General features: G+C 43.5%; 1 protein-coding gene across 10 annotated transcripts in view; it reads left to right on the top strand.

The window, feature by feature from the left end:
• The window catches only part of LOC144599462 (transcription factor Dp-2-like), a 176,236-nt gene that overhangs the window by 134,939 nt on the left and 27,457 nt on the right, over positions 1–13,840 (top strand). For 8 of the 10 annotated variants that reach the window (XM_078410409.1, XM_078410406.1, XM_078410402.1 and 5 more), the window contains 2 exons: positions 1,989–2,151; positions 6,946–7,092. In XM_078410409.1, the coding sequence (XP_078266535.1) occupies positions 1,989–2,151; positions 6,946–7,092 (310 nt within the window). The remainder of the gene's footprint in view (positions 1–1,988; positions 2,152–6,945; positions 7,093–13,840) is intronic. The other 2 variants (XM_078410405.1, XM_078410401.1) reach the window with 1 other exon arrangement.

Raw genomic sequence — 13,840 nt, 5'->3', positions numbered from 1 at the left:
TGCACAAAAGTAGAACTGTCTCTCTTTGTGGGTAACCACGTGGGAGTAAGGCTCATTATAAATCGTGAGCCATGACGCAAATTACTGTCAGTTTGTTCGTTCCATTTTGTCTGCGAACTATGTTGACGCATTTGCTTGTAACCTGACATGCACAAGTAAAGGACTTCTCAGTACCAACCACGGAGAGAACAAATCTACGTTCTTCAACTGTTTGTGTCAAAAGCCTGTATTTATTTTTATTTTAATACACACCAACTGAGGCAACGGCTGCTGTTATTTGATAAACACTTGTTCATAATTGATTTAGCTTGCTGCAGAAATTGAAGTGAATGGTGAAGGATGGTTAGAAAGATGGTTGACAGAAACGGAATTATTCCCATTGGTTGTAAATAATATAATTGATCTGTATCGTGCAGACAATAAAGTGAATAAATAAACTGCTGGAAGATATCAGCAGGATAAACAGCTTCAGGGAAGGCAATGGGGTAGTCAGTGTTTCTGGCTGAGACCCTGCACCAGGATTGAGAGGGTAAAAGGAAGATAGCCACAATACAGAAAGATGAGTCAGGCTGAGAGGTGGAACCAGATTGGGAAGATGGGCAGATGAAGCTGGAAGAGGGTGTGGGGTGTTAAGATGGAGGCTGGTAGATGAAAGGTGGGAACTGATGTGGTGGGACTGGTGGGGGAGAATATTAGGCAAATGGGGGAGAGGAGAGGATGTGTTGAAATGGAGGCAGGTAGGTGAGAGGTGGAACCAGATTAGGGAGGAAGGATAGCCAGTTGTAATTGGGGGAGGGGGTGTGCTGAGGTTGTATATTACAAACTGGTAGGTGATAGATGGAACCAGAGATGTGGGCAGATGGAACCAGGTCGGGAATAGAAAAGTAAATTAAGGGAGATGAAACCCAGATAGGTGGGGTAGGGTTCTGGGCATCGAGGAGGAGGATGGAAAAGGGAAATAAAGGGAGAGAGGACCAGGGTTCGCTGGTGGGCGTAGAAACGTAACACAGGTAACGCTATCTGAAAATGGAAAATTCAATGTTCATGCCATTGGGTGGCAGACTAGTTAGTGGAATATGTGGTGATGTTCTTGGGCCTCACCGTAGCAGTGAGGATGGACAGAGAACGGGAAAGGGATTTGAAATCGCACACAACAAAATGACCGTTGCGGACAGGTAATCTTGCCCTGCCAAAAATGGTGGCTCAATCTTTGTTTAGTCTCGCCAATGTAAAGGGGGGCACATACAATGAAACAGTTTTGTGCAAATTTGAAAAGTGTCTGCAGTTATTCTAATGTGCTCTGTTACAACTTCTTTGTAATTTTGGAAAATTTGACAAACCTTCAAGAAAGCCAAGATACATTGGCAGAATGGGCAGGCTGGTGACGGGTCTATTTTAGTGCAGACAAGAGGCAATGGAATTTAAAGGGAGAAACTCTGCTTTTATGTATGTAATGTCTTTTATATTCTTTGATTGTACCAAATGCTTCACAGCCAAATAATTATTTTTGAAGTGCTGTTACTGTTGTTTTGCATCCAAAGCAGGAGGCAATTTCCTCACCACATGGTCCCAAAAACACAGTGTGTGAGGTATGATCAGCTAATCTGGTCTGGATTGGATTGACTGGAAGATGAGCAGCAGCAAAAACTAGCATAGCAACAAGATATCTTTTCCTTCTCTCCAAGCAGGACTTCAGTTTATTATGTACCCTGAAGGGTGCCTCTTCTGATAATGCGGCACCCCCTCAGTATTTACTGAATTAATATGTTATTTAGTTGAAAATAAATATGGGGGTTTATTGAAAGACTAAGGAGTGCAAATTCATTTTTCCTTGTTGAGAAGAATTTAACGGTGCTTTCTTTTAGTGTCACAAAACCTGTGGGATAGTAAAAAAAATTACTTCATCCAGAGGCTTTCTCAGTTGTGTACACAAGATAAGCCTTAAAAAGCTACTGAAAGTGAAGTGTAAAACTTGATGTTTTTTTTAGTAAACGAAGCAAGAAAGGGGAAAAGAATGGGAAGGGCCTACGGCACTTTTCAATGAAAGTGTGTGAAAAGGTGCAGCGGAAAGGAACAACTTCTTACAATGAAGTGGCTGATGAGTTGGTGGCGGAGTTCAGCAGTTCCAATAATCACATGTCGTCGGATTCTGTAAGTGGATAGTTCTTCGCAACGTGTTAAATCTATTATGAGAAATTCCATCAATCTCTCGTAAGACAGTTCTTAAGTAAAACATAATAAAGTTAATCCGTTTCTTCCTCTACCGCAGAACCAGCCAATCTCCATCTACCAATACTCTCCTCCGCCTAGCAGAATTAGTTCTTACCCTCAACAGCTTCTCTTTTGAATCCTACCACTTCCTCCAAATCCGAGGCCTAGCTATGGGCACGCATGGGCCCCAGCTATGCCTGCCTCTTTGTAGGGTACGTCGAACAATCCCTGTTCCAGACGTACACTGGCCCCATCCCCGAACTCTACCTCCGCTACATTGACGACTGCATTGGTGCTACCTTCTGTACCCATGCAGAGTTCACTGACTTCATAAATTTCACCACTAATTTCCATCCTGCTCTTAAATATACTTGGGCCATCTCCGACATCTCCCTACCGTTTCTGGATCTCACCATCTCCATCACAAGAGACAGACTAGTGACCGACATCTACTACAAACCTACTGACTTCCATAGCTATCTTGACTACACTTCTTCCCACCCTGTTTCCTGTAAACACTCTATCCCCTACACCCAATTCCTCCGTCTACGCCGCATCTGCGCCCAGGATGAAGTGTTTCATACTAGGGCATCAGAGATGTCCTCATTCTTTAGGAAACGGGGGTTCCCCTCTTCCATTATAGATGAGGCTCTCACTAGGGTCTCCTCTATATCCCACAGCTCTGCTCTTGCTCCCCCTCTCCCCATTCGTAACAAGGATAGAGTCCCCCTTGTCCTCGCCTTCCACCCCATCAGCCGTCGTATACAACAAATTATCTTCCAACATTTCCGCCACCTCCAACGGGATCCCACTACTGGCCACATCTTCCCATCTCCACCCCTATCTGTTTTCCGCAGAGATCCTCCGTAACTCCCTGGTCCATTCGTCCCTTCCCACCCAAACCACCCCCTCCCCAGGTACTTTCCCCTGCAACCGCAGGAGATGCAACACCTGTCCCTTTACCTCCCCCCTCAACATCGTCCAAGGACCCAAACAGTCTTTCCAGGTGAGGCAGAGGTTCACCTGCACCTCCTCCAACCTCATCTACTGTATCCGCTGTTCCAGGTGTCAACTTCTCTACATCGGCGAGACCAAGCACAGGCTCGGCGATCGTTTCGCTCAACATCTTCGCTCAGTTCGCCTTAACCAACCTGATCTCCCGGTGGTTGAGCACTTCAACTCCCCCTCCCATTCCCAATCTGACCTTTCTGTCCTGGGCCTCCTCCATTGTCATAGTGAGGCCCAGCTCAAATTGGAGGAACAGCATCTCATATTTCGCTTGGGCAGTTTACACCCCAGCGGTATGAACATTGACTTCTCTAACTTCAGATAGTTCCTCTGTCCCTCTCTTTCCTCTCCCACTCTCTTTCCTCTCCCAGTTCCCAGTTCTCCCACTAGTCTTCCTGTCTCCTACTACATCCTATCTTTGTCCCGCCCCCTCCCCTGACATCAGTCTGAAGAAGGGTTTCGACCTGAAACGTCACCCATTCCTTCTCTCCTGAGATGCTGCCTGACCCACTGAGCTACTCCAGCATTTTGTGTCTACCTTCGATTTAAACCAGCATCTGCAGTTTTTTTCCTACGCAGTGAGATTATTTGTGATTTCTCCTTGTGTGTTTAACCATATACAGGGAATACTATTTCTTATAGACATTGCTCTGTTTTTAATGCAATTTACTCAGGTGATTTTAATGAATATGCATTTATTCGCTCTCATTCTGCGTACCACTGTATAATGTACTTTTCTGGAAAATTGTTCAATATTTACATTGGCTGTGGCAGCTCTTGATAGAGCAATCCATGCAACTTGATCTCACCATCTCCATCATAGGAGACTGATTATCGACTGGCATCTATTATAAACGCACTGACTCTCACAGCTATCTAGACTACACTTCTTCCCACCCTGCTTCTTATAAAGACTCTATCCCCTATTTCCTACTCCGTCTATGCCGCATCTGCGCCCAAGATAAGGTGTTCCATACCAGGACATCAGAGATGCCACCACCAGCCACTACTTCTCATCTCCATACCTTTCCGCAGAGACCGTTCCCTCTGCAAGTCCCTGGTCAACTCATCCATTCCCACCCAAACTCCCTCCTCCCCAGGTACTTTCCCCTGCAACCAGGGGATGCAACACCTGTCCCTATACCTCTCCCCTCGACTCCGTCCAAGGACCCTGACAGTCTTTTCAGGTGAGGCAGAGGTTCACTTGCACCTCCTCCAACCTAATCTACTGTATCCACTGTTCCAGGTGTGGACTCCTATATATCAGTGAGACCAAGCACAGGCTCGGCGATCGTTTTGCAGAACACCTCCGCTCAGTCCGCCTAAGCCTCCCAGATCTCCCAGTTGCTAAACACTTTAATTCCCCTTCCCATTTCCACACTGACCTTTCTGTCCTGGGCCTCCTCCATTGTCAGAGTGAGGCCCAGCGCAAATTGGAAGAACAGTTCCTCATATTTCGCTTGGGCAGCTTACACCCCAGCGGTATGAACATTGACTTCTCTAACTTGCTTTCTCTCTCTCTCTCTCTCTCCATCCTTCCCCCATCCCAGTTATCTGACCAGTGTCACTTCTCTGACTACATTTTATCTCTGCTTTGTTGTTACCTTCGCCCAGCTAACAATGATCTATTCTACATTTTCCTTGATTTCCATTCCCTTTGTCCTGTTTTCACTACTTACACTTCCTTATCTATGTATCTCCCTCTCCCCTGACATCAGTCTGAAGAAGGATCTTGTCCCAAACTGTCACCCATTCCTTCTCTCCAGAGATGCTGCCTATCCCGCTGAGTTACTCCAGCATTTTAGTGGGGTATGGGGAGAAGGCAGGAACGGGGTACTGATTGAGAATGATCAGCCATGATCACATTGAATGGCGGTGCTGGCTCGAAGGGCCGAATGGCCTCCTCCTGCACTTATTGTCTATTGTCTATTTTGTGTCGATTTTCAACCTATTCTCATGGTCTTCTCTTGTCCCTGATATTTTTTGCTCGTTCACATATTTATTCAGTTATCTCTTATGAGGCTCAATTGAGATTCCACCGGCCATGCTTTTGGATATCTTGGTGACTTCCCCAATGGCTTCAGAATAGTTTCTTCCTGTTCACTTTATCTAACTCGTTGTGGTTTTGACACTGGTCAGGCAAATTTGAATTGGACAACATTCCCAGATTCTTGGAACTGAAACCCCTCATCTCAGGAATTCTTCTCAGAGAAGAACAAGTCCAACAGCTTCCTCTGGGTCTGATTAGAAACATCACCTATCCATGTCCTCCAGAGATGCTGCCTGACCTGCTGAGTTACTCCACCACTTTCTTCTACACCCTGGCAAGGGCCTTCACATCTTTCCTGATGTACAATGACCAAAATTAATTGCAAACCTCTTTCTATTTTATTTCTTGCCTCTAATTATGAACAAGATCCTATGTTTTTTAAAAGCTGCTTTGCACTTCCTTATTACCTATAAAAAATATTTTCAGAATTTCCTACTGGTAGATGTGCAATCTTTTTGATGTAAATACCCTTTACTAATCCTGCAATTATGTTTTGGAAAATCGGACTCAACTCTGTACAATGTTCGTGTGCTGAGTTTGTGCCACTCTTTCCTATATAATTCTAGCCAGAGGTTCTCCTGAAATGGCTTCTGTAGCTGATTTGTCCCGTGACTTCAGGAGGGCCTAACAATTGCTTCTCTTCTCATGTACTTGCTGTATTTTGGTGTTGTCTTCCAAAGTTTGGTATCTGATTCTACGTATGATCTTGCAAAGCTCTATCAAATCTCCTTTCAATCTACTGGGCTCTGAGAAGAACAAATCCAGCTTCTTCCTTTGAGTCTGAAGAAGTGTCTTGATCCAATACTTCCTTTTGTTGCCTAACAGTGCTTTATAAAAGTTTAAAATAAGTTCCCTGCTTTAGGGTGACCAGAAGCCTCTTTCTTCAGCCTGTCATAAGTTCTGTCTCTTTATCTCCATTTGCAATCCCGACCGTTCACAAGCTTGGGTTTACGGCTTCTGTTCTGAACATTGATCCTTAAATGAGCTACAACACCATATCCAGTTCGACACAATCAACACCAAATGTCCTCCACTGTGACGTCACCTTAGTTGGCTCTTGTTAACAACACTAATCACTGCTTTTGTTGGTTCTGAAATCAGTTGTTCAAATGATAATTGGCCGAATGAACCATTTCACCCAAACCTCTACATTTCCTCTGAACTCATAGTCTGGGCAACCTACCTCATTTTATTTTGGGTTGTAGTTTTCCAGTGCCTAGAATTTCAAACTCGCTCCTTCACAGCCTAACCCCTTCCAACTCTCATGACATCCACCAGTCACCACACTCTGAAGATATTCTTGGGTCTTAAAATCTAACTGCAATTTATTATAGCAGGCAGGCATCACAAGAGCAATGTAGCTTTTTTTTATCTTTACCTCCTACTGCTGAGTTCCCAAAGGCAGAACTGCGAACAAAAAATGGCCATATGGTGCAATGAACGATTGACAGATTAAACGGGAAGATAATTATTGGACAGAATTTCAATTTTAATTAAACTGGTGATTTAAACAGGAGAAAATTTGAATTCTTTTTGATTGATGTGGTAATAACATTGTTAAAAGTTGAAAGATGTGGTGACATAATAAAAGAAAAAGCCATATGTTTTGGCTTTTCCAAACTTCTGAAGAAATCTTTAATGATTAGAGCTGGTTTGTTTTCCACCACCCTTTTCAGCAGGCATATGACCAGAAGAATATACGACGCCGTGTTTACGATGCGCTGAACGTGCTGATGGCGATGAACATCATTTCGAAGGAAAAGAAAGAAATCCGATGGATCGGGCTTCCCACAAATTCTGCTCAGGAATTCCAGAACCTAGAGGTGAGGCGTCATAAATTGTAACAAAGTGTAATCTTGCATGCATTCGAAAAACTACTGTATGGATTAAGCTTGTTAACAGTTTAGTAAATCAGACTCTGCAACTTGGGTAAACCAGGCTGAACATCTGCTTCAGAATATCTTAAAAGAGGGCAAATTTCACAAATTATGCTTCTGTTTTTCTTTCACCATTATTTCTTTTTGGTCCATTTATGTTTTTAGTATCCGCGCTGGCTAAATGTGTAGCATTCATGTAGAAACAAGGAACTGTAGATGCTGGTTAATGCACAAAAGGACGCAGAGCACTGGAGTAACTCAGCAAGTCAGGCAGCGTCTCTGGAGAAGATGGATAGATGACGTTTCAGGTCAAGACCAGACAACTGAATGTAACATTCAGATTGTGGCAATCATGCCAGAGTCAGAAGCAATGGTTTCCACTCAAGAGACGTGAGCTCACAATCTTTTTTGATACCTCAGTCCAAAACTGGGGCCTCCTGTCTGTTTAGGATACCATTCTTCAGATGAAATCTTTGCCTTCTTGCACATAAAAGATGTAGAAGTTTCCATCGTACTATTTTGGAGAAGAATACTGAGTTCTGGTCATTATTTATCCTCAACTAGCATCACTAAAGCGGGGTATCAAGAATTGATACTTGTGTACAATTGACTCTTGTACACATTGTGCATTGACTCTTGTGTATAATTTGGTTATTTAGTTCAGTTTAAAGTACATTGTGGAAACAGGCCCTTCGGCCCACTGAGTCCATGCCAACCAGCGATCACCCACTAGTTCTATCCTACCCACTAGGGACAATTTACAGACACCAACTAACCTACAAACCTGCACATTCTTGGACTGTGGGGGGGAAACCGGAGCACCCGGAGAAAACCCCTGGGCTGCTCTCTGCGCCACTGTGCCATCCTGTATGTATGTCCTGCATTGCAGCAGTAACGATATTTCAGTGCATCTTCTACTTAAACATGCTTCTGAGATATACAAATATAGTGATGGACATATGTTGACCTTCATGTTTCTGCTTGCCTAGAGCGCACTCTTAAGTTTTATTTCGGACCCTAATCTGATGAAGGGTCCCAACCCAATGCATCGCCTATCCATGTCCCCCAGAGATGGTGCCTGACCCGCTGAATTAGTCCAACGTTTCACTTTGTAAAATAGGTTTTAATTAATTAGGTTTTTATCTTTTACTCTCTCTACTTTTTAAAAAATACGTTTGTCTTTCCAGTTAATACATTTTATGCCAAACCAAGAGATCCATGCAGGTCCACTCAAAGTTAAACCAGCCCCATTATTAATTTTCAATTAGCAGCCAAGGAAGTGCAAGAGAGCAGCGTAGCTGGACGCCCTCTGTGACTTTAACTTCTTTATGTAACGTGCCAGCCCTCGTGCTTGGTCTCACTAGGGCTGCTGAATCTTGAAGCTTGTGTGAGGAAGGATGAATATGAACCAGCGTCTTCATTCTGTTGCCAGGACAAAATGTACTGATCATTATTGCTGCCTTGACACTTGTTGATATCCATGGTGACAGGAACATTGTTGTAATACCCAATCAGTTAAGAATGCAGGAAAAGTAGAAAATGGAGTTCATCTTGTTGGCCCACATTCTTAATTATCCATGCTCTTATACACCGATCAGCCAAAACATTATGACCACCTGCCGAATATGCTGTTGGTCCTCCGTGTGCTGCCAAAACAGCACCGACCCGCCGAGGCACGGACTCTACAAGACCCCTGAAGGTGTCCTGTGGTATCTGGCACCAAAACATTAGCAGCAGATCCTTCAAGTCCTGTGAGTTGCGAGGTGGAGCCACCGTGGATCGGACTTGTCGATCCAACACATCCCACAGATGCTCAATCAGATTGAGATCTGGAGAATTTGGAGGCCAGGGCAACACCGTGAATACTTCATCATGTTCCTCAAACCATTCCCGAACAATGCAGTGTGGTAGGATGCATTATCCTGCTGAAAGAGGCCACTGCCATCAGGGAATACCATTGCCATGAAGGGGTGTACCTGGTCTGCAACGATGTTTAGATAGGTGACACTTGTAAAATTGACGTCCACATGAATGGCCGGACCCAGGGCTTCCCAGCAGAACATTGCCCTGAGCATCCCACTCCCTCCACTGGCTTGTCATTTTCCCACAGTGCATCCTGCTGCCATCACCGCCCTCGCGCATCGAAGCGCCTTGGGCGCCCAACACCCTGTCGCCGTTTTGTGGTTTGTCCCTCCTCGGACCACTGTCGGTAGGTACTCACCACTGCTGACCGGTACCACCCCACAAGCCTTGCCGTTTCAGAGATGCTCTGACCCAGTTGTTTGGCCATAACAATTTGGCCCATGTCAAAGTCGTTCAGGTCTTTGCTCCTGGCCATTTCTCCTGCATCCAACACATCAACACATCAACTTTAAGAACTGACTGTTCACTTGCTGCCTTATATATCCCACCCCTTGGCAGGTACCATTGTAACAAGATAATCAATGTTATTCACTTCACCTATCAGTGGTCATAATGTTTTGGCTCATCGGTGTAGGTTTGATTCTCGTTCAAATTGTTCTAGGTTTGCAGCCTTATTGAGCAGTCCATTCCATACCTCTACGACTAAGCAAGATTTAAATTTAAACCATTTTGTTTCACAGTATTTTATATGTGAGCTCACAATTTATTGTAACGTTTTATTAATGTTACCGCTTTCAGTAGCAAACATTTTACAAGTAATATGAGGCTAACATATAATATTCCCCAAGAGTGGAGCTATCCTATAAACTACAATGTCCTACAGAATGGTTTCATTTCAGTAAAGAATCATAGGATAAACTTTAATTTTATATACACAGCATATACCAAAGGGACAGTTCTGACTGAAGAAGGGTCCCGACCCGAAACGTCGCCTATCCATACCCTCCACAGAACCTGCCTGGATGCTGCCGAGTTACTCCAGCACTTTCTGTTTAGTTTAGTTGAGAGATACAGTGCGGAAACGGGCCCTTTGGCCCAGCGAGTCCACGCCGACCACCAATCACCCTTACACTAGTTCTATCAGACACATTAGGGACAATTTACAGAAGCCAATTAGTCGGCAAACCTGTGAGTCTTTGGAATGTGGGAGGAAACCAGAGCACCCAGAAGAAAACCTAGTGGCAATCGGGAGAACGTACAATCTCCATGCAGACAGCACCCGTAGTCAGGATCGATCCCAGGTCTCTGGCGCACAAAGGCAGCAACTTTACCACTGCGTCACTCTTCTGCCCACTATTTTGCACAATATTCCAGCAATTCCTTGTGTCTCCATATGTACCAACAGTCCAAGTTTCTTGTATATTATTTGCTTTGTCCACATTTGTGAATAACAATCATTATGAAACTGTCTATGTATATATGCACGTTATTTTCTAGTAACCAGGTCAATCTGAACCTGCAATGTTATTGTCACATCCGCTCTGAACTGTTCTGTCAAGACTGCAATGCATACTTCAGAGCTAATCCATCAGATTATTTTTGGTAACTTGATTACTTTCTGGGATGCGAGTCTGTTGTGCAAGGCTACATTGAGTAAGTTTGGTTCATGTTTGCAGGGGTTTCAGAATTCTGAGAAGAGATAGGAAAGCTGCTGCAAGGCTGTTTTCTCCAGCTGAAGAATCTGGAGCCAAGAAGAAGCAGTCAGTAGATACATTTCTTCATTATGAAGATTGTAACGGTGTAGAATTCTCGACCTCAGTCCCTCATTACCTGAATGAGCAGCACGGTGGCGCAGCAATAGAGTTGCTGCCTTACAGTGCCAAAGATCCTGACTCGATCCTGACTACGGGTGCAGCCTGCATGGAATTTGTTCGTTCTTCCCCGTGACCTGTGTGGGTTTTCTCCAGGATCCCTGGATTCCTCCCACACCAAAGACCGCTTTGTAGGTCAATTGGCTTGGTAAAATTGTAAAGTATCCCAAGTCTATGTAGGATAGTGTTGGTGTGCGGGGATAACTGGTCGGCACGGACTTGGTGGGCCAAAGAGCCTGTTTCTGCGCTGTATATCTAAACTAAACTAAAACTAAAAGGTAGAGACTGCATTGTTGGATTTTTGGGTCCTGTGGAAACTGAAGGAAGTTGAGATAGGAGAGAGGACTTGAAGCATATGGCAAATTATGATTTTGTTGAATGGTGTAACAAGCCTGAGGGGCCATTCTGCCTACTTGCATTTTTTATTGCCTTACACCGCAATTTATACATAATATAGAAGGGACACCAATCTTTCATGCTGTTTCAGCCTCATACACATCTATCAGTCAGTATCAACCTTGTTGCATCATACCATCACTTTCAATAACAATCAAATAAAAAAGAAAAATGTAGTTAACCCTTGACTTGCTGCTACTTGAATATTGGGTGTTTTTCTCAAAGCGAATAGGCACATAGATCCAAATAGTGCAGCTCTGACGCAAAAGGTCAGCTTTATCAAAATGGCACCAAACGCTGGCAACTCTGTCTACTGTCTCAGTGTACTACTCCTATACACTTGTACTTTATCTGAGATGGTCATCCAAGATGCATAGTGATACTTTTACTGAACTGCATGCAAAAATGAATTTTACTGTACATGTGTCAACTAAGGTACCATTGAACCATAGAAAAATAAAATCTAAAGCTCGGCATATATCATTTGATTTTCACTCTATGCCTGCTCAGTTTAGTTTCTCCCATCTACTTGGAGTTACCTTGATTGAAAGTCTAGCAGCCATTTATTTAAAATTCTGTTTCAGCTGAAATTTGTCATTCTTGCTGATGACATGAAGCTAAATGGGAGTGTGAGTAGCGATGCAGATGCAGAGGAGCTTCAATGAAATATGGACAAGCTAAACGAATGGCCACAAGGCAGACGGTGTGCAACATGGCAAAATGTGAGGCCATCCTCCAGTAAAACAAAAAGAAATAGTGTGTATTTTTTGGGAGAGATTGGGAAATGTCGAGATTCAAAGGCTCCTGCATATATGCAGGTGAAGCAAGTGATTAGGAAGGCAAATGGTACACTTGCCTTTATTGGTAGAGGGTTTAAGTAAAAATGTCTCACTATGGTCATCGGGAAAACATAGAAAGTCGGTACAGACAGCACCCGTAGTCAGAATCGAACCCCAGTCTCTGGTGCTGTAAGTCAGCAACTCTACTGTTGTGCTGCTCTGTGTGTGAAGGCTTGTCATTGGTCAAGGGTGCCCTTTATTAAAATTGGTAAGTTGCATTCAGGAAATAAATACAAATAGTTTGCATGTACACCTTGATAGAATGCATTTGAAACATCCTAGAAATTGTTAATTGTCATTCTAGCAAGCCAGTTCTCCTGTCCATGTGAACCATCTGCAGCACAGTTATCTTTGTCAGCTGGCGTGGCAGGAAATCTAGAAATGGCAAATGAGCTATGGAAAGAATTTAAACTGGTTCTTGAAGAAGGGTCCCATCCCAAAACTTTGCATATCCATGTTCTCCAGAGAAGCTGCCTAACCCGCTAAGTTACTCCGACACTTTATTTCTATTTATTTCTGAATGAGCATCAGTGGACATGACTGTAATCATACCATTGTTATCCTCGAAGTATATTGGGAGTCATAACATTTGATATACCTTTGGAGGGCAAATTGGAAAAGAGACCTGTGAAGGAGCTAAAACTTTCGTTAACTTCCTTATGAATGATTTATTTATAAAAATCCTACTTGCCAAACAGAAATGTTTTGGTCACCGAGACGGGAAAAGAAAACAATCTGAGTGCAGCAAAAAGTGGAATACCTGTTTACATCACGTAGAGTAAAATCAAGGCAGAAGACTTCAAGTAACAGTGTTGCTTTTTAAATTGTGACTCAACAATTAAAAGTTTACGCTTCAAAATCTTCAGTGAGCGTAAAAGTTCACGGGAAATGTAAAACTTGGCTTTTCCTGCCAATAACTAACTAGTTAATGTATTTCCGACCAAAATAGTTTACATAGAATTTACAACAAAGAAATAGGCCATTTGGTCAGCCAGGTAATCCTTTATTAAACACTTCACTTGAATCTCCTTCCATATTTAATTTTATCAGCAATAAGAGTAAGGGGTAGGCCATTTAGGACTTCGATGAGGAAAAACCTTTTTCACCCAAAGAGTTGTGAATCTGTGGAATTCTCTGCCACAGAAGGCAGTGAAGGCCAATTCACTGGATGTTTTCAGGGGAGAGTTAAGGGCCTGTCCCACTTAGGCGATTTTAAGGCGACTGCCGGCGACTAGGTTGTCGCCGACAGTTCGCCTGGGTGTCGCGGGCATGATCGCGAGGAGTCTTCAAAGAATCGTAGTGGATCTCGGCGCGTCGCTGAGAAATTAACCGGATTGAAATTTCTCGGCGACAGCTGGCTTGTCGCCAGGTATCGTTACTTATTGCGGGCGCTGTCGCATGCTGTCCCCAGGTTTGCTAGGTTGTTGCAGATGCATTTAGAAACACATAATATTAAATTAAGTAAAGTCATTTGAAGATACCATAAAATACTTGTGTTTAACCAATTTATTTACCGTCAGGACATTTGATAGGTAGATTGGAGGCGACAGTTTGACGGTCAGGTAAGCGTGGGAATTTCGCGATGTTTATGGCCATCAGCAATTACTTTTAAAGTAGGCTCCCAACCCAGATATGCAACCCAGAAACCAGATATGTATCTCCCGTACATTTTCATAAAATGCCCACACTCGCACAAAAATCCATTTAACCACGTTTGAAATTAAA

Source organism: Rhinoraja longicauda, chromosome 13, assembly GCF_053455715.1.
Source record: "Rhinoraja longicauda isolate Sanriku21f chromosome 13, sRhiLon1.1, whole genome shotgun sequence".
Taxonomy (NCBI): Eukaryota; Metazoa; Chordata; class Chondrichthyes; order Rajiformes; family Arhynchobatidae; genus Rhinoraja; species Rhinoraja longicauda.
The sequence above is the reverse complement of the archived record's forward strand: the minus strand, read 5'-3'. Positions and strand labels throughout refer to the sequence as shown.